This window comes from Anopheles coustani, chromosome 3, assembly GCF_943734705.1.
Source record: "Anopheles coustani chromosome 3, idAnoCousDA_361_x.2, whole genome shotgun sequence".
Lineage (NCBI taxonomy): Eukaryota > Metazoa > Arthropoda > Insecta > Diptera > Culicidae > Anopheles > Anopheles coustani.
Window position 1 is genome coordinate 11,267,501 of NC_071288.1, and position 20,328 is coordinate 11,287,828.

The following is a 20,328-nucleotide window of genomic DNA, read 5'->3' on the forward strand; positions in this document are numbered from 1 at the left end:
TGCCAATTTCCTCACGTTGGTTTTATAGTTTGTTTTTCGTCTAGTTATGGTTCTCTTTTTGTGTCTATGTGCACCGTCCCGCGAACGAGTCCACTCGTCGTCACGCCTGGCGACACCTGTTGCCTAATGCCCGCTTGATGGACACTTCCGAAAAGGGCAAACAGTGCACGGTGCCGGCCCGAACGGCAAACTGGGCCTTCACGCAGCCATACGTGCGCGCACTTGTCCGCAAACGTGACGATCGTTCTCTTTCTCCTCGTTCATATATTAATCACACCGTGCTCTACTTGATTGTTTCGGTCTTCTCTCACCCCCTCTCCCTCCTCCCCATCATCCTTTCCCCTTTCTCTATTTCGAATCCACCAGCTCAGTGGCCTATAAATTCGGATAACCTCGGAACGATTCTATTTCGTTCCATCCATTCTTGCTACTAGGATCTAACTCTTGGCGAAGCGCACCTTCTGTTCAATTTGTTAGTTTTTTTTTGTATTGCAACCATCCAAGGCTGTTTGTGTGTGTGTGTGTGTATAATTATGTGTAGGGTAACTGTACCAATAGTGGTGCACTTAGTACTGTAAATACCAACTAGGTGTAATTTATGAGTGTTGAGAACACAATATTCTACATATTTGAATCAATTATGATCGAAACATGACTTTTCTTCCGAAAAACATCTATTTTCACCGTAAACCATACAAAATACACGAAAAAAAGCGTATATTTGTTCCTAGTGGGTTGCTCCTATTATGGTGGTATGGTTCCTATAGTTGTGGTATCGTGTTCCTATAGTGGTGGTAGTACGAAAAACTTGAATATATTTTGACTATAACTTATTTTTGAAGCATATTTCAAACAGAACGGTAAAATACTCCTTGACCAATGCGTTGTCATTGAAAAGACTATATTGTTTTACCGAAATATGTCCAATTTTAATTCATAAACAATGCTCTGAATATTGCAGCTAAAACTATAGTACAAGCTTTATAGCGTATCCTTCGCCCGCTTTCTTTTTTCTTTCCTCTGCTTCTTCTGCTGAGCCTTCTCTCCAGTTCCGCTTTGTTTATTTTGTAGCAACAGAATAAAATCACTAAATTTACCTGATTACATTGGCCAAAACCGGAATAAAACTAAAATATGCTTGTGAAAAAATCTATGGCTACTATAGGAACAACTTGGGTTTTTGTGCCTATAGTGGCACTATGGTAAAAACTATGAAAATATAATTAAATTAAGCTAAAATGCACTTATTTCGTGTAAATCAATTATATTGGAGTATGTTAGTAGTGAAATCATATGGTTTTAATGATTTTGTAGTGATTTATAGCCTTAAGGAAATCATGATATTCGTTATAGATTCTTAAGGAATGCAGCATGTTGGGACAACCTGTTTAAAAAATATGAATTTTGGAGCTTCTATATTACGGAATGGGATGGTTCATCTTTTGAACACTCCGCAGAAGATCAAAGAACATTTCATAGAAGAACAAATAACTCCATTGTATATATATCTGCGTAGAGCTAAGATATTATTCCACTACAACCACTATTGGTACTAGCTCCACTATGGGTGCACTTACCCTACCTAAACGGAAAATGACAACCGACAACCTTACGTGCACAAACGGGGGCTGCACCGTCAGTGCACTGGCAGCGAAAGTGCAGCCATGGTGCCATGGGCTTAAAAATAGACAACATTTTAACGGTGTAGGCTTCGATGGCCCTGCACACCAGCACCTACTACCAGACATGCCTACCATGCCGGCCGCCAAGCCTACCGATACCGCGTGGAGCAGCGGAGCGACAAAGCGTGACCTAAATAGGGCCACCCATTTGTTCGCCCACTGGCTTTCCTGTCTGGGACGCTTTAGATTTATTTTTCCGCTCCGCCGCGGCCACGGCAGGTGGGCGAGTATTTTACCACTTCGGTGCCCGGGTTTGCACGGCTTTAGCGAAAATATCGGCACACCTTGATTGGCCCCGGGTGTCGGTAGCGTGTGCGTGACTACATTTTATTCCGGCCATCGGATGGTGTCGGATCAGGAAAATTGTTTATTTCAAATGTTATGATGTTGCTCTTCCGCATCGTTCGGTGAGGATGTTTTAGCGGATGCCATCCAATAGACAAGCGTTTTTTCAAATAAATTCCTTTCCGAAAATAACTACCCTTCCTCGCTGAAAGGAAGAATGCACGTTTAGAAAATGGATGGACACGTTTTGGAAAAAAAAGTTAGAAAAACATTGCACAATACTGCTTTCATTTCTTAAGCCATCTCTTGAAAATTGTTTAATGAACGAGAAGCCAAGAACGCAAGTATTATTGTTCACTGAATAGCGAAAAGAGACTAACTATCCCTATTAATCTGAAAGAACAATGTACAGCCCACGTGGTGAACATGTGAAAAACATAGGAAACATAAGGCTCGAACCATCGTACCATTTATATTAAGGTTACGTAAATCGCGTACGCTTTGGGTGGTAGACGAAATTTTGGTGAGAAAAAAAACTCTCAATCGCCGTTAACCAAAACATGATCGGAACTATCTCGGCATTCCTAAATCAAGCGCCTTACCTGGCACCAGCTATGTAAAGGCGGAAAGAATCGACTTTTTCGCCTTCAATTCTCTCCTACTCTACCATTTTCGCAAAAAAAAAAATGGTGGCCGAAGGTACAGCGGAGCGGCAATTAGATGATGTTCAATAAATCAATCTCAAGCTTAATTAGATTTTTACGGCTGCCATCCCAGACCCCGAAATCCCCTTTGACGGTCCGTCGGGTTTCCCTCCACTGCAATTAGTTGGATGGTTTTTCGTACCTACCAAGCATCGGGTTTTCAATTATGATTTATGATTTAAAATTTGAACATATGGTTCGATTTCGCGACACGCTCGCTAGTAGCAGCCACACACGATATATTTATGCCGCGAACGTAATTGGTATAAATATAAATATGTTTATTAATATGAAATGGCTTCAGCCAGTGGCCATGCTTTCTTCCTTCCTACCCACCGGGATCGGGAAAAAGTAAACAGGAAAAATGCTTCATACCGACCGATGCATCGTCACAACGGGTGCTCGCACGGGGCGAAGCGAGCAAGTCATTCTAGTACGTTTATTATGCACAAAACCTCCATCAGCTCATTGTTATACTTAGAACGTGTAGCAAATTGTTCGCAACCCGTTATTGTCGAATAAAACATCTTCCGCCATGGTGGGAGGGAAGTAAAAATAAACCAACACTAGCCGCGGTGTGGCATTTAAGTTGTGTTTCGAAACGGGTGGATAATAATTGGTTGGACTGTGGTTACAATTAACCAAGAATGTGCAGCTGTAGTTGTTTGTTCAGACAATTTAGAACAAAACAAAGAAAAACAACATCTTCATGTCGATTGTGGGAATTACAAGTTATTCAGAAACATTATTTGGTTGAAAGGAATTAACGTACTTTACTTACGCGATCATATTTAAGCACAATGTTACAAGATATGGCTTATGGTTATTATTACTATATTGCAATAAAGCTAGCAGGTCTTAATTACTATAATGTTTAGTAATTTTTTATACATCCAACATTATCTAACCAACGAGGCGTGCATTAAATCTATACGTGCATAACCTAATGCAAATCTAACTTTTCTTGTAAAATATTCTGAAAATATCATAATATCTGTTTCTTTTTCGTTTTTTTTTTGTTAATCTCAAAGTTGACTATGCATTGACTTCTTTCCGGTTTACGTGTATAAACATTTCCTTACTTCAAATTATTCCCATACAATGGCTTAAGAGAACCGTTAAAAAGAAAACTGATAAAAATGTTTCGTAAATTAAAGTTAATATCTTAATACGATTATACGGCAAATGCGTTAATTTATTAATATATTTATATATGCGTTATTATATTTAGAAATGGCGTAATGTGAAGGAAGCAAACAAACTAATTATTTTAATCATGTTGCACAATCGACTTCTAGAAAATGCGTCAACAGAGATGCCTTCAACACTAAACAGGTGTCCCCAGCCTCAATACTCACCAATATTCGACCGGTAGTGGTCTGTCCCGAGATCAGTTCGCCAGCCCAGTCCTTCGCCTCGGTCATAAAGGTCCCCTCGAAGTCCTGCTTGCCCTGGCGGGAGGCCTTCTGTTCCTTCTGCTTCGGGTCGTTCGGTGCCAGCTCGGGCTCCTTCCGGCAGCACAGGAAGGCGAACGCGCGCCATAGCAGCACGGCGAGCAGCCCGGCCAGGAAGGTGAATATGCTGGACAGCAGAAAGCACCACCATTTTCGCTCCTTGAGGCAATCATCGGTCGGCGGAAGCTCGGTGGTCAGCACTGATTGCTCCTCGTCACAGCCCGACATCCCCTCGACCCCGGTGGTAAGCCTGCTGGGGGGGGATCGAGAACGCACACCGCTGCACACTGGTTGCTAACTTTCTAGCTGTAGTCATTGGACATGACGTCGTGCCGTGGGCTGGGAGCGGATCGCACGATGGCCGGGCAATCAAGGCGCAAGAAAACGGAAACGAAACTGGCTTTGCACAGAGGCACGCACGCACGGAGATAGGTGCAGCACACTAACGCACCAACGAAGGCGAAGCAAGCAACGATCGCACACAGCACCAATTACACGTTCGACTTTCTTTTTTTCCCTCTCTTTCTCTTTCTTGCTTTTTCTCACTCTCTCTCTCTCTCTCTCTTTCTCTCTCCCTGCGATCTTTAGGATGGAAACACTTGACGCACACACTTCCGGGCACACTTGACGCACTCTACCAGTGTTCGATGGTACCAAAACCACCACCACTACCACTCTCCCTGAACTAGGTCAGGACGACGCCAACCGACACGGTGTGAGTGTGTACGTGGCTCGCTCGAGGACCCAGGCAAGCTCATTAAGAAACTACACTCATCCTTTCCATCATCCTTCGAGACACGGGCACGTCACGGTTGAGGTCAGAAGTCCCAGTCGATCGAACAGCTTCGGTTCACTGTACGCCTTTTTCACGCCACTTCACGGATTCACGGCGAATAGTTTTCTTGGTTTTTCACCGCTCCCACCACGGCGGGCCAAGTTGCAAACTCGTTTCCGCACTGCTGCTCACTCTGCTGGTACGGATAGTTGTGGTTTTGGCTGGAAAAGAAATACAAACACGCGCACACACGGAACCGTTACTTGAGGAGGACAATGGAAGACGATATTTTCTGCCGCACCAATTTATTCAACGCGTTGCTTGACTGTCACAGTCTACTAAGATGTTAAAGTGTTCCACAACGGCATAGGTTAGTTACTCCGGGGAAACAACTCTCATCGCCTGCTACGCGTACCCAGTTTGGTACGAATCTGTCCGTTATATAATGCAAAGCCAAGAACGGAAGCTCACCGTCAGGTCGGACCGTGCCTGGCACCGACAAACGGAAGAATTAGAAGAAAGGAGCACTTCCGCTATGCTAGATAACGAGGCGGTCTTTGGCGAAAATGGAACGGGAGAGTCGGAGCGTAAATTCCAACCGGAGAGCGGAAGCGACTTGGACCGGAGAGATGAAGTGAAAGAGATCTCTGGTGTGCGATTATGTATCAAACGGTTGGGTCTTTGTACTTGCATGGGGCTTTCCAGCAGGGTTTACTGATACTTTGTGTTTTTCCGGCACCAATGTGCTGTCCATGGTTGAGTATCGTTTCGCAATTTATCGATTTGAGACTAACTTGGAAAATTGTGCCCCAACCTGCTGCGGGACACGACGCACTTCTTTCTTTTTGGGAAAAACAAGAATTTTGTCCCTACCTATCAAATAGATTGTGCCTAATACAACGAGTGTGTGCTTGTGTTTGCACATCCTTCTGTTTGTGCTTTTCTTCGAAATAAAAATTAAAAACTCTCCCAACGCCAAGGCTACCAATTACTGGCTTGTTCTTGATATTCTTAGTAGTTGCCAAATCCTACTTGGAGACTTAGAAACCTCTTAGAGACTTGAGAATATTTTTCTCCTCAAAGAAATTCAATTAGTTTTCTCAAACAATTTTGGCTTAGTAACTAGTAGTCACCGTTTTCTTGCTGCCTACAAACACTACGGCAAACGCTTTCCAAAAACGCATGCATACATACATACACAAACACTCTTAAACTTCTCTATCTCGGCATGTTACGGAGCAGGTTCTCTTCCACTCTCTTTTCCAGCTCTTCTCGCAGCATAACCCAACATCAAACTCCGGGAGCCGACCACCCAGTCTCCCGGGACTACGACACGTAGATATTTTTTCGTCCGTGTTTGATAAACTAAACGTTGTCACTGACTAGGATATACGATTGCCTACCACGGGCACAAGGTGAATGTGATAAGACACGTTCGCCGCTACTACACGAATATTGGGTGCACGAACGTACGAAACACGTTTCGTTGGTGAACTCCCGTTGTGCAAAGCTAAAATAACATACCCCCTGGAGCGGGTGACTCATATTGGAATTAATTGAAAACGAATAAGTGCCAAAGGTCAATAGGGGTCCACGAAAATTATCTGACGACAGACCAATTTTAACGGTATCACGTTGTGTCGTATTTTTTTATTTTTTTCAATTGAATCACCAACTCCTTCGGTTATTACAAGTTATACGCAACATAATAGGATGTGAAAGAAAAAACCCGTTTTCAATTCATTTCACATTGCTAAAGCCGCGATCTTTAGTCAGTAGGCGCTGAGAATCACGTCACACTCAAACTCACTTCAAACGGAATTTTCCATCTAGCACCGAATATCTTGGTTATTTAACTGCCCGTGCCGTTGCTAGTAACAGTGGCGTAGGGCACGGGTCGTAATATTGCGTCTTTCCTTTTTCTCCACTCTTGCTTTCGCTCTGCCCTCACATCTTTCGTTTTACTGGCCCTAAATCGACGTCGTATCGCGTTGGCTCGCTCTAGAATAGAGGCACGGAAAAACACAAACCGACCACCCCAGAGGGTTCGGAAAAAGTGATAAAACAGAGAATGACACTCGAACTCCCCGTATGCCTCCTCGGCGAGGCGGCGAGTTTTCTTGGCTGTCGCAGCCAGCTCGGGGCTCCAAGTCGCTCGATATGTTCGGCCGCGCACATCGCCCGATGGCCAGGCGCCTCCATCGCGACCTAGAGGGAGCATCATATCGCACCTACATTTCGCACGCTCTCCCTCCCCGGTATGCGGTCCATATTGGCGGATCTTTTCTCGCTCAGATCGGGAAAATTCTCTCCGGCACGGTGAGCCAGCGTGATCCAGTGTGCAGAGCGCTCCTGGGTTTTCCCCTCTCAACAGCTCGATTTATCTTCTTTTTTCCCATTTTCTATCTCCCGCTCCTTTATTCGCTTTCCTTGCTTTGCGACTCTTTCCGCGCTTATCTCACTCTCCCGTTACAATATTTCATATCACAACTTCAGGTTCTCTTTTTAACGATCTCTTTTCGTGCGAAGTGCTTTCATCCTGCTCCCCGCCTTCCGTTTCCACTCGTTCTCTTTTCACTAGGTCTCGAAATTGATCCTTCTTTTTTTCTGGGTGAAAACTTCCCCTTCAGGGAAAGGAAAAAAGACGGTCACTGCCGTTTTTCTTCTGGCCCATACGCAACATTTTTCACACTCTTTGCACTTAAATGGGAAATGTTGGAAATTTGAACGGGTGAAAAATCGGTTTGGCCAAGCAAAGGTCTCTTGCTGGGAGGAACTCACACATACTCACACACATACACACAAAGGTCACTTAGCACAGAATTTTCCGATTAACCTATCATATAATGTACGCCCGTTAACACGGAAAAATGTTTCACCATGGGATTCGCACCGCCACGAGGCCACGATCAATAAAAGGGAAAACCTTAATGCTGGCAGCATAATGAACTCCCTTTCCAGCTAGTAACGGTGATGGAAAAACGCATCGCAGAACCCGAGGGGATGGGGCGGAGGGACGGGTCCCCCAGTTCGATCGAACGAAACGGAGGAAAAACTGACTTTTCACTTCGAACGAAACGCTGCCCACGTGCAGCCCGTGACGCAAAGCAGCTGCACCGTAACCGGGGTCACTTTTTCACTGGGAAAACGCAGAAAAATCCTCCAGAAGGGGCCCAAAATTGAGGTCAAAAAATGTGACACATGCACGTACACACGGAGACACACCATTGCCCCAGTGCAGTGGGGAGCTCTACAGTCAGTCTTTTTTTTTCTGCAGTACCACCCGAAAGACCACCAGCCGAGCAAAACGTTACCTTCACGGGCGAGATCTAGCACAGTTCTGAAGGAAAATTCGTTCTCTCGCTCGCCGAAACCCCCGATCGAGCAGTGTTGGCGCGGCATGGTTTAGGAAAATCGTGAAAACGAGACTGCGTCGCACTACGGTTTCACGGTACTCCAGGCTGCGCACATGGCAGGGTTGGATATTCTACTTCACAGCCCGGTCGATTCGAGCAGAGGGAGTCTTGTAGATAGAAAGTTTTTTTTACATTTTAACGAACGGGAAATGTTACTGTAGGTAAGGGTAGCCGATGGTAAATTTAATTTAAATATAATAAGAATACATGACGCATTTAAAATCTTAGATTTGTGGTAGGAGAAATAGATTAAAAGGGAAATTCCAAACAATAGTACCCCAATAAACAATGAAACGTGTTCAGAATTGATAAGCAATAGTATGATTTTAGATAGCTTCGTATACCATGAAAGCCACAAGTGGACTAAACTAAAAAGTGGAGCAAACATTTTAAAAGTAAAATTGGAATTGACTGGTATACCGTATTAAAATCATTCCGACACTGGCAATCATGGTTGCACTCCAAACTAAAGCGCCACCCCGAAAGAATTTGTATGCTCGAGACGTTAATGGGTCCCATAGCGCATGAACTAGATCGTAATTTAGCGTTACACCTTAGGACAATGATTTATTTTCGTTAGATATAATAGAGAACTTATGCTTATCCTATACACACGCTTGCTAGCCACCAAACGCAGCTATATTTCGCGTCGCTCTTAGTTGGCAGTCTCACACGCGTCGACCCAATCATTGTAAACATCTACCGGTTCCGATAGGAAATTTATCTGCGTTTGATACTCTTCCATGCACACGCGGCACAATATTTTCGCTGAGTTTTTACTCTTGTCCATCTTCACCTCGCAGGATTTCTCGTGATTGCAGAACGGGCAGTTGAACTGCTGGTCGAGCGGCTCGATGTTCTTTCGTTTTGGCGGTGGCTTTCTTTTCGATTTCCGGCGACCCATGCTGTCCGTAAAGTTACCTAATATGGATAAAGTCGTGCAAATATTAGTTACTACCTAGAGGAACGCTGCTTTTATACTACATTTACATACCAACAGATTACTCTGCACCAAAATTTATCACAAAAAGTTCGGCAAAGTTTGTTTATTGTCCGACGCGGCCCGGGGTAACGCACAGAAATAGTGTTGGCAGAATCGGGATTCGGAAGATTCGAAGATTCGATCCCTAGACGGATTCCAAAGGTTCGAATCCCATCTGACAGATTCTAAAGATTTGATTCGATTAAGATACGAATCAGATTTGATTGGTTTGGGACTCGATTTTATTAGATTCTGACTTGATCCTAAACTGTTTGAATCGACTCACAATGATTTGAGTCAAATTAGTCACATAACTAGTCGATCTAGAGACAATGTAATTGATTCAAGTTTACTCAAACCGAAAGCTGGGTAGAATGTCCAATGGACATCTTCTTCTTCTTCGTGGCGTAACGACCTCTTGGTCATGCCTGCCCGTTAAGGGCTTACGAGACGTTCCCACGAGAAATTTTGGCGTTATTTTGGGGTAAAAGAATTCTCTTCACAACTGCCCGCTCTTCTTTTCAGAATTCTTTTACCTCTTCTTATGCAGCAGATTTCCTATGCAATCTAGGCGTAAACCGACTTCTGAAAAGAAGTGTAAAACAATTCTCTTTACCGGCCTGCTACACGAGCCGCAAACTCCAACCGCAAACTCAAAAACCGTATAAGTTTACGTCAAAATCTTTGCGGTTCGTGAAGCCGCGTTTTGCGGTACCAATGCTGTCGCCAGTCAATCCATGCGCAAAGTTTCTGACAGTCTATGCATGCGTCAGGCGACGTCGCGTTACGCGACTGTGCAGTCTGGAAAGCGTGTGACGGATTAGGGTTCGGATTCGGAGATCCGGATCTCAGAATGGATTTGAATCGAAAGATTCGAATCCCACAGGGGATTCAGTTTCTCCATCACTACACAGAATTGTATTTTGGAAGGCTTCTGATAATTGACAGTCAATTCAGCAAATAATTTATACCTGTTGGTTCATTACTTCTCGCAAATGTCATTCGTACAAAATAAAATGCTTGCATTGATTTGACCATCGTTAAACATCATAAACTTCCATTTAATATGTTAATTTTAAAATAAAAACAGAATTTCTGATTGTTTTTTGAGCTACGACTTATTTTCGCAGATATTTTATTAAAAAAAAAAAATCTTATAACAGCAGTCAGCAGTTTAATGCTGAACATATGACAGTTCTATTGTATCAATTAAAACAAACATTTACATTTCATAACAAACATGAACTCCATTCTGTTCGCTTGCCGAAGAATCCAAGTTTCGTCTACACCAAAACTTGTATATTCGCTTCTAGCAACAGCAAGAACGATGACGACCACTGTGGAAAACCCCATCGAGTGTGCTATTCGTAACGGGCTTACAAAAGAGCTAGCACCAGTGCATTTAGAGGTTGTAAATGAATCGTACATGCATAATGTACCGAAAGGGTCGGAAACGCACTTCAAAGTTTTAGTCGTTTCTCAACAATTTGATGGGCAGCCGCTGATTAAGGTGTGTTGGATGCATCTTAATAAAATTTCATTTATATTTTTATTCATACATCTCATTTTTGGTTATTTAATTTCTTTACAGCGACATAGAATGGTAAACGAGATTGTGAAAAACCACCTTGCGGGAGACTTTGTACATGCACTCTCCATCGTGGCGAAAACTCCACAGCAGTGGGATGAAGCATACAAGCTAGATCCTAGTCCAAACTGTAAGGGAGGATTTGGAAAATAAATTGATGATTCATGAGAACTTGTGAGCAGCATTATGGGATGGACACCGTTGATAGATATTTGTAAGTTTGTGTAGTTGCAGAGCAGACTAAACCAAAATTAAATTGTTTGACGTTAAAACTCTCTACTTGTAGCAATATTTTATTAATTATGGGAATTTTCAGATGCTGTAGGTATCTAAACGAAGTTTTCCGTCGTTTTCGGTGAAATACATCATATCCGCCATGGTCTGCTCACAGATCATGTCCTCCACTCGATCGTGTATCTGCGTTGTTGGAAAGATATGGAGGTCAAATTAATATACGAAAAGCAAACACTATTAACAATTCGTCTGTACTTACCCCTTGAGCATTGAATTCCTTCAAGATGTCCGGATGCTTGAAGTTCGGTCCAAAGTTTACGCTGACCGTTGCATTCTTGTGCAATGATATCGCCGGGTAATAGGCGCCTCTATACAGATCGACGAACGCTTCGCCCTGGCAAACGCCGTTCTTGAAAAAGTGCACCTTACTGCCCGGTTGCACTTTCAAAGACTTTAGCGTCTCGTTCACCCGATCCTTGTCCTCGTAGTACAGATGGCTTTTGAACTTCACCAACGGGCGATCCTTGAAGGTGGTGGGCGCATTGCACGCCTGATTGGCGTGTGGTAATGTGATGAGGAAACCCAACGTATCACCTTCTCCAAACCCATCACTGTAGTGCTTTCCGTGGGACTCATGGAATTTGGTGCCCTTACGCGAACGCCACGAGTAGCCAAACTTATCGTACCCTAAGGGTGCCTGCAGATTAGCATACTCCTGCCCCCAGCCCAGCCGGCACGCAGAACCGTCGGGCATGTCCTCAACCGTAGCCTCCCAGTACCAGCAACCTTTAGTCACGTCTGCAAGTGACAATACAATTACATTCAGTCACAGATGGGGGTGTTAGTTAACGATAAATTCTTACAATGGGAGGCCCGAGCCATGCAGTATCCTTTTTCACCAGTTACTGACAATCGATCCTCGGATACCTTTAACTGAGGAGCACGGTCGTGAAGCGCAATAAGCACGGCATTGGGCGAAAGCACTCGATATAACCAGCCCGGAATCGGCTTACCGGCCCAGTCAGCGCTTTCATCAAACTCTTGACGAAACGGAGCATGTGGATCCGGCTCTGCCAATATATATCGGTACCCATCTTTGTTGAATGGATGCTCCAGTGGATACCCATGCGCCGGCAGTTTTACCATCGCTCCCACATCGGCGCCGAGTCGACTCTTCTTGCCCGGTGCTCCACCTTGCTCATTATTGGGCAGTTTACGTTTCGGCTGCCGGCTTTTTGAGAAATTTTGAGTTGCTTGAAATAGAAATGTAACATGTTAGAAACGACTGCATTTATTCACATTGCGGGGTGGGTAAACAAAACTTAAAAGGTGCATTTACTTTCATCCATGGGGAAACCAGGAAACAATTAATGCAAATACTCTTTGAGAGTAAACAAAACCACTTATTTGAATAACTGCAGGCACAATTGGAAATGAAAACAATATTAATACCAACTAAACAACAAATCTTTCACATTTTGCTAGTTTTTCACATCGAACTGCGTAGTTAGATGGCTCCTCCTAAAATGCTTTTATTTTGTGTTGGTTTGCACAAGGTGGTTATAAACTCATTAGGTGACATTGTCGAGTTTTTTTTTTGTCATGGCGTCTATGTGTTTTGACAGCACAGAAATACGTAAACTTTCGAAACAAGTAAACATTTGGCAATTTTAAACTCATACCACTTCCTTTGCAGGATTCCGATGGCTTTCACTTTGCTCCGTTACGATATCTAGCTGTAGCTCGCGATTATCACACACTATCGGCAGCCTTATTTCCGTGCCGATACAACAACCAACCATACACCATGAAACCGAGAACGGTTATAATACAGTTTAAAATGCTTACCCAGTGTGGTGGACTCATCATAAGCTGGTTTGATCTGCATCAGGTCACTATTCGCTAGCCCATAAGTTTGGCCATGTTCGTTACTTTCCTCGTACGAAAACAGCGTGTTGATGTCCTTTATGAGAGATCTCTGAACATTCCCATACCAGGATTGGGTAGACCGGCGGCCCATGGTGGTCATTGCTTCCCAGTAGTGATCCATGTACGGTATGATGTCCTTGTCCTTGCTAAACATTGTGCGCATCCTGCCCTCCTTGGCGGCAGTTTGCTGCAAATTTGCTATGGCGGTAATGCACATCTGCGGTATCGAAGCTTGCATTTTTCGAAAACTTTCCAATCCCGTCATGGAGCAGTTTTTGCACACAAAAACATAGTTCATCATGAATGGCACCAAACGGCCAAGCTGAAAGCCGATGCAGGATTCATGAAACCACCGATTACAGGTGGCACAAAGCAGTTCGACGATGTTGAGATTTCTTTCCTTTCCACTAAAAAGACACATATTACATCAATGATAAACGAACTGCGCAACCATGGCATTATGTTTGCCCCGCTACTTACCAGTAACAGTTACCATATTTGTCGTCTCCGGGAGGCGATTTTTTTATATCTGGCTTCACTTCACCGGTGTCCATTGTGTCGAGAATGCTAAGAATTACCGTTTGTTTCTTTGTCTTCTAACAAATAAAGCTTCGCCAAACTGTTTCCTAACACATTTGATGCCTTTCGCGACCGATTTCATTCAAGAAATTTGATTTTTACGTGTCGGATGTGTAGAACCGCGCTTTAAAATGCGGCGCTTGGTGTTTACACGAAATGAATACAAGCGTTCGGGTCGTTCATTTTACAAGTGACAGATAAACGATAAGTTGACCAAGGTTGATAAACATTTGAAAAACTATTTGAAAATCAATTGATAAAAAATGGAAACTACTCAAAATAGTAATAAAAATACGGGTTTTTTTTTTGTACAACCACATTCCAATAATATTAAAAAAGAAAAATTTGCAAAGATATCTTTAACTAACTAATATTAGTTGATTTTTCTATAACTGGAATACAACGAGCTTAGTAGATAACCTGGAGGTTGTAGGAACCAAAATAGTCGGTAAACGTCATCGGTCGCATCAAAATATTTACGAAATACCTATTGATATGCCGGTCATTTGGTAATATTGTGCAAGGAATGTAGACGTGCCCGTTCGATTAACTAGTGCTAAAACAACCACACCATGACTGCAATTCTTGGTGCTGGCATCAGCGGACTGGCGGCTGGCCATTATTTGCTCAGAAAAACGCCAACACTGCCTCTCTCCATCTACGAGGCGACAGATCGCGTTGGCGGTTGGATACGATCGGACCGGTACCTGGATCATGGATATGTGTTCGAGGCTGGACCTCGCACAATACGCCCGAAAGGGCCGGCAGCAAACAACACGCTCGAACTGATAGAGGACCTCGGGTTGGCTGATCAGGTGTACTCAATCAGCTCCAGTCATACGGCGGCTCGAAACCGCATGATATACGCCAAGGGCAAGCTGAACCTGTTACCCTCATCGCTGGGAGGCCTGTTGAAAACCGTTCCTCCCTTCACGAAACCACTCTACTTTGCTGCCTTTCGAGATCTGCTTGCCGGACCCTCGAAGACCCCGCTTAAAGACGAATCAATGTACTCCTTCGTTGAGCGACGGTTCGGCAAGGAGATAGCCGATTATGCCGTCAGCGCGATGCTGTGTGGTATTTGTGCCGGTGATGCAAAGGAGATAAGCGTGAAGTTTCTGATGAAAGAACTCTTCGAGCGAGAGCAACGCCACGGTGGCGTGATCAAAGGGCTCCTGAAAGAAGCATTTCAGAACCGGAACAAATCCGCTAAGCAGGAACCGATACCGGTTGGAAAACTTGCGGCGCAAGCAAAGGCAGAAAACTGGAGCATCTACTCGATACGCGGTGGGCTGCAGGCGCTTCCGGAAACCTTGGCTAGTGATCTGTCCGCAAAGGGCGTGTCGATCGTAACGGAAACGAAATTTGAGGAATTAACGTTCGATCGCGATCGTATCATGTTACGTGTGGACGGAAAAGAGCAAGAGCTGAGTCGCGTCGTTAGTAGCATTCCCGCCTACAAGCTGGCCACGCATGTCCAAAAGCAGCATCCCCAGTTGGCGACGTCTCTGGCAAGCATTCCGTTCGTTGATGTGTGCGTCATCAATCTGCAGTATCGGCGAGGAGATTTGCTCAAGCAAGATGGCTTCGGATTGCTGGTGCCACCGATCGAAAACCTACCAATATTGGGTGTGATTTTCGATAGCTGCTGCTTCGACATGGAGGAAAACACGGTGCTGACGGTTATGATGGGTGGCGCGTGGTTCGAGAAGTGGTTTGGTAAGAATCCTTCCGAAGACCATCTGCTCCACATTGCGCTGGAGCATGTTAAGAAGATTCTGCACATCGAGCAGCCCCCCGATACGTACAAAGTGAATTTGCTGCGCAAATGCATTCCACAGTACACCGTTGGCCATCAAGAGCGGGTGAAAGCGATACGGGACTATATCGCACACCATCGACTGCCGGTCGCGCTTTGCGGCGCTTCATACGACGGTGTTGGAGTAAATGATGTGATCCTATCCGCCAGAAGGTGTGTTGAAAATATGGAACTCGATTGAAATCGGACAACTGTAGGTTATCGGCTAAAATGTTCAGTCACCTGGTGAAAGTAACTCAAATAAATATCATGTGTGTGCAATCCTTCCTTAAAAATCCTGTAGAAATGTGAAAATTTTAATATTAGTTTCTTCTAAGCATTTCGAGAAGACCTTATAGAGGTTTTCTATATTTATTGAGATGACTTATCGTTGAACGCACTTAGTGAACCAGTCGGAATGCTGAATCAGTGAACTCCTTTTTCTGAGGTAAGTTGGGCCTACTATAATTTTTAAAATAACCAAGCCTACTGTGTACAGTACAGCTGATGTTATAAAGAATGTTAAAACACCATCTAAATTAGACGCTTAAAATTAATTTATATTTACATATTATTACTTTCTTCCCGTTACTTGCTGTGCACAGCAAATTATTGATTTTGATATAACTATCACCAACCAAAGCTATCCGAAACCTGTTGGGTACAATTAGAAAATAAATCCCCCAGTGTCATTCCGCGCCATTTCGCATGCGAAGGTAAGGAAAGTAAAAGCAATTTTTCATTTCCTCGGCATTGACACACCATACTGTACCGGGACGGGCAGACGGCCTTCCGTCCACACTACAGAACTGGTCCACCGTCGACCGGAACAATCGGTCCAATCGCGTACGCTACGGTAGAAAGTAACGTACGGCCAGCTACATACGACGGGGACAATTTGGACATGGGTAGAAAATCGCTCCCCCAACCGTTTTATGATGAACGACGTGACGAATGGTCCGACACTCGAGTGCGGTGGCCATTAATGTGCGCTCTCGAAGATACCAGGCCTTGATGGCCCACCAGAAGCCCAGAAGGGAAATCGTGCAATGTTCGGGGTTGTGCTAAACCGCCCAGGAGAGGAGCTGGCCGCAAGAGGCGCGCATCGAAAGGGAAAAGTAAGTGAAATGTGACATAGGTACGTGAGTGAATTTAATCACGCGCTCTTGACACCGCACCGTCAGCTGAGCGGCGGTCGGTGGCTTAAGTAGGGCTACTAACGGAAATGAAGACCGCCAGCGTTTGGTTTGCCACCGTTTTTCGCCACGGGCGAATAATGTGCCCCGCGGATGGACGACGGTGACAATTGGCTTCGGTTCGGTCGCCTTCAAGTTGATATGCGCCACACAGACGTACTTGGAAGACGTGCGCGTTCATACTGATGTTTTCCCATTTCCTAACAACCCTCCCTTCTTTCTTCGGATGGAATGTCCCTAAGAGACCTTCCAACTGCCACAAAGTGTTTTCATCTCTCTAGCATATCGTATCTTACCGTATTTCGTAATATTTTACCAAGCTGGCGCATTGCAATGACAAGCGCGCCGCAGGTTGACGCGCTGCGGATGGATGGATTTGAAAAGCTTATCCACGCCGTAACACTTGGTTCAGTGTACAGCATTCCACTTTCGACTGGAACCAATCAATCAGTAAGGCGGTGTTTATCGATATCGATTGATCACTCGATCCTGATCTCTCGCCCTCTCTAACATAAGCCCATCTCCAAGGAGGTCCATTGACGCCCCCGGTTGATGAGTGTTTGCCACCACGGTTTTTTATTGTTTTATTTTTTGCGATCGGTCTTCAAAAACAACCACCCGAAACAGTGCTGTGAGATTATGGGCAACATCTGCTTGCTTATGCACCCGCTGCAGAAAGCGCGCACGTGTTAACCAACGCAACCGCCGTTGTCGGTCGAATTGGTACAAGAAAAAGCAAAAGTGTGTATATTATTTTGCTGGCGGTGTTGCAAAAACACCGCACGTACCCGACTGCGGTAACAGGAGCATCGAAAGTGAAAACCGATTTACATATGTTAGCTCAATGGACGGCGCAGGGTAGATAAACTGTATGGTGATCCGTCTGGGGAGACGCATCTTGGAAGGGAAACATTCACCATCCATCCTTAGATGTGCAAATTGTCTGCATCAATTATACAAGACGAAATTGAAAAATAAATCATCAACGGAGCTTACAGGGCAGTATAGCTTTCGTGGCTACCGGGTGAAAATGTAAAAACAACGAAATTGATAGTTGAATCCTTTTTGATCGATTCTAATGGGGAAGATTTTTCCAATGTATGACTTACAGCCTCTGTAAACCACCAGAACTTACCAGGAGTCCTTTTCTGGTTTATCGAAAAATATGTTACTTTTGAGAAGGAAAAGTTTAGGCACCGAGAATCAAGAAAACTTTACGTTTTCGATTTATTGTTAGTGGATCTTTCATTTTCAAAACTCATGGAATAATTTCTTTTTTTCATTTGCAACGCTTACCTGCTTGGAAAATTTTACACGATTTCCAAAGCATTTAGAGACATACCTAAATGAAAAGAAATTTACGTTGTGCAGAAACAAGAGCAGTGGAAGTGGACAAAAAATCCACAGAAACCCACAAACCAATTACCCACCGAGCCCAGCGTCAATCAATAACAACCAGCTTTAATGGACCGTGTGATACTCGACCGAACCGTCGAGCTGGCTGACTAACACCGTCCACTCGGCTAGCATTGCTGATCGGTCCAATCGGCGCAGGGCCGACCGGAGCGATCACCATCATCTCCGTCGACACCAACAATTATCATTCGCTGGACTGCGGCCACCCGCCAGGGGAAAAGTCTCACCACAAATTTCCCTTACGATCCACCCACAGCCGCGTCGGATGGAGAAGAAAAGAAACGGCCACTTTGGAAGATTTGGTCCCCCCCAGGTGGAGGGGGACGCAAGTGGTTCGGTGCTGTGCTGTTTGTTTTCCGCTACGCTTTGTGACCACTTCCCCCGCTACGCCAACCCGTCGGGACCTTTGCGTGCGTCATCCCCATGTGAATGCATGCACTCGACTGCACACGAACGAACATGTGCTCCCCATCGGACGGCAAAAGAAAGTATGCACCGCACGCCACCGCCCACCGGATTGTGGGTGGGTACCCTTGCCCCCAACCTCACCTCGCCCTCACCAACAGGCCCTTTTAACCGTCGTCTACAGGTTGTGCTGTTTGCATATCGCCCTGTTCGATCGGTTCGATCCGATCGACGGATTGTTCGAAGTCGATTGTTCGCTTTCGATCGGATCGGCACAGTCCGCGACACTGTTGCTCCCTGGACCACGGCTAAAAAGGGCCTTCGGAGGTTCGTCCCCTCTTCCTCCGCCCCAACCCTTCACCCGCGAAAAGGGCGTAGGGCGGAAAACGGATCTGGACGCCAAACCAGCGCCCGGTAACCCTATACAACACTAGACCGTTGCATTCCCGCGGGCTCCTCTCGGAAATCGAAAGTCATTGATTAATGGCATCAAACAAAACCAACGGCGGGCGAGTAGTGAAGAGATGAAAGGAAAGGAAAAAAATTAAATTAAACCAAACCCCACACGGAACTGGCGCAGGGCGCAGAAAAGGGTTTCGCGAAAAGAAAATTGCCTCACCCATCGCGCCCGGCACCCGGAGGGACGTAACCCTTGCCTACAACTGGACGGTCCGGCGGTCCGGAGCGGTTTCCCGGACTCGATTTGATTAGCGGCACCCAGCAACACAACATTCCGCCGGAGCGGCTTTCCGCGGCATTCCGGATGCGGCGGCAGGTTTAATGGTGGTTCGGTGCTTTTTTCCCATTCCCACACGGAGCATAAGCGCACATACACACACACATGCACACGCACCTCCTTCACTTCTGCACCAAAGGGTGCTCAATTAACGGAAAATAGATCCGTAACGAGCGGCCGCCGGACGCTTGTTACCAAGTCGTGTTCTAGCGCGGTGTGGCCAGCTTCCACGATGAGTTTTTCATTCGGCACAATGACTCATCTGTTGGGGTGAACAGCACACCGGCCTGTGGGTTTAAAACATGCTCGGGAGGATTTCTTTATAAACCAATTTTCTTTGATTAGCGCCTATTAATCACTTCAGTAAAAGTGAAGTTCAACGTTGGGAGTCAAAGCAAAATTGCTTATAAAAAGAAATGATAACAAATAAAAGTCTCAAGTTGACCATAATGTTGTCGTTTATACGCAGATTTGAAGCAAATAGGAAACCATGTAAAATAAGCAATAAAAAATCAACATAAAGCGATTGCCCTTTTACTTGTATTCCATCAATTTCCAACAAAACAAGGCTTGAGAAATAATAGAACGCAAGAAAAAAAAATCTTTATGGTGGTCAAGATAACCTACCTAAACTTGAACTAAGAAGACTGCTTTCCAAGAATGTGAGGTTTTCTGATCTCTCTACTTTTGGCGATGCTTTCGAAGCTTAAAAATTCGCTCACTGGTTCCCAGTTTTTGATAGATCTGGTTCAATACCATCAATGTTGATTAAAATTTGTATTGAATAACAAGAATCTCATTGGAAATACAGCTGGTGCAGCTTATTGCTATAAAAAATCTAAACCAATTTACGGTACATAGTATGTTTAAATAATAACCAAAGAACAAGCAATTAAGCATCCTATAGCATATATTTTTTATTCATATCTATCCATGACAGACTACCCCAATGTTTAGAAATATCCTGTATCCTTTCGGCGACTAATAAGATTTTAAATAAAAAACTTCACTCTCCTCCAACTTGTCTCAGAGGAAAAGAAAGAAGTAACAATTATACATCAAACTGAACAGCTTGACTTGTCAACAAAGTTGACAAGATTTTAAAAGTTTCTTTAGTTTGAAATCGGTATTTATTCTTTAAATACACAC

The 20,328-nt window shown here is 44.5% G+C and overlaps 5 protein-coding genes across 24 annotated transcripts in view; 2 read left to right on the forward strand and 3 right to left on the reverse strand.

Annotated features, from left to right (window-relative positions):
* Positions 1-4,353, reverse strand: part of LOC131259994 (calcium-activated potassium channel slowpoke) — a 60,000-nt gene extending 55,647 nt beyond the window's left edge. For all 19 annotated transcript variants that reach the window (XM_058261629.1, XM_058261628.1, XM_058261614.1 and 16 more), the window contains exon 1: positions 4,030-4,353. In XM_058261629.1, the coding sequence (XP_058117612.1) occupies positions 4,030-4,353 (324 nt within the window). The remainder of the gene's footprint in view (positions 1-4,029) is intronic.
* A 4,503-nt stretch (positions 4,354-8,856) lies between these two features.
* LOC131260019 (transcription elongation factor 1 homolog) lies at positions 8,857-9,387 on the reverse strand. The gene is made up of 2 exons (XM_058261671.1): positions 9,311-9,387; positions 8,857-9,237 (listed from the first exon to the last, which is right to left on the reverse strand). The coding sequence occupies exon 2, from the start codon at positions 9,218-9,220 to the stop codon at positions 8,972-8,974; it is 249 nt and encodes an 82-aa protein (XP_058117654.1). The 5' UTR covers positions 9,221-9,237; positions 9,311-9,387; the 3' UTR covers positions 8,857-8,971.
* Positions 9,388-10,532: 1,145 nt separating this feature from the next.
* Positions 10,533-11,283, forward strand: LOC131260015 (bolA-like protein DDB_G0274169). The gene is made up of 2 exons (XM_058261666.1): positions 10,533-10,808; positions 10,890-11,283. The coding sequence occupies exons 1-2, from the start codon at positions 10,539-10,541 to the stop codon at positions 11,037-11,039; spliced, it is 420 nt and encodes a 139-aa protein (XP_058117649.1). The 5' UTR covers positions 10,533-10,538; the 3' UTR covers positions 11,040-11,283.
* Positions 11,114-13,760, reverse strand: LOC131259999 (set1/Ash2 histone methyltransferase complex subunit ASH2). 2 transcript variants are annotated; one of them, XM_058261648.1, is made up of 5 exons: positions 13,530-13,760; positions 12,969-13,456; positions 11,984-12,373; positions 11,380-11,918; positions 11,114-11,303 (listed from the first exon to the last, which is right to left on the reverse strand). In XM_058261648.1, exons 1-5 carry the CDS (start codon positions 13,601-13,603, stop codon positions 11,199-11,201), a joined length of 1,596 nt encoding a protein of 531 aa, XP_058117631.1. In that variant the 5' UTR covers positions 13,604-13,760; the 3' UTR covers positions 11,114-11,198. The 2 variants fall into 2 exon arrangements, with proteins under 2 accessions (XP_058117631.1, XP_058117632.1); XM_058261649.1 differs by lacking the exons at positions 12,969-13,456; positions 13,530-13,760 and adding an exon at positions 12,460-12,869 and having other exon boundaries at positions 11,124-11,303.
* Positions 13,761-14,144: 384 nt separating this feature from the next.
* Positions 14,145-15,723, forward strand: LOC131260001 (protoporphyrinogen oxidase). The gene has a single exon (XM_058261651.1). It carries the CDS (start codon positions 14,201-14,203, stop codon positions 15,626-15,628), a length of 1,428 nt encoding a protein of 475 aa, XP_058117634.1. The 5' UTR covers positions 14,145-14,200; the 3' UTR covers positions 15,629-15,723.
* The last annotated feature ends 4,605 nt before the right edge of the window (positions 15,724-20,328 follow it).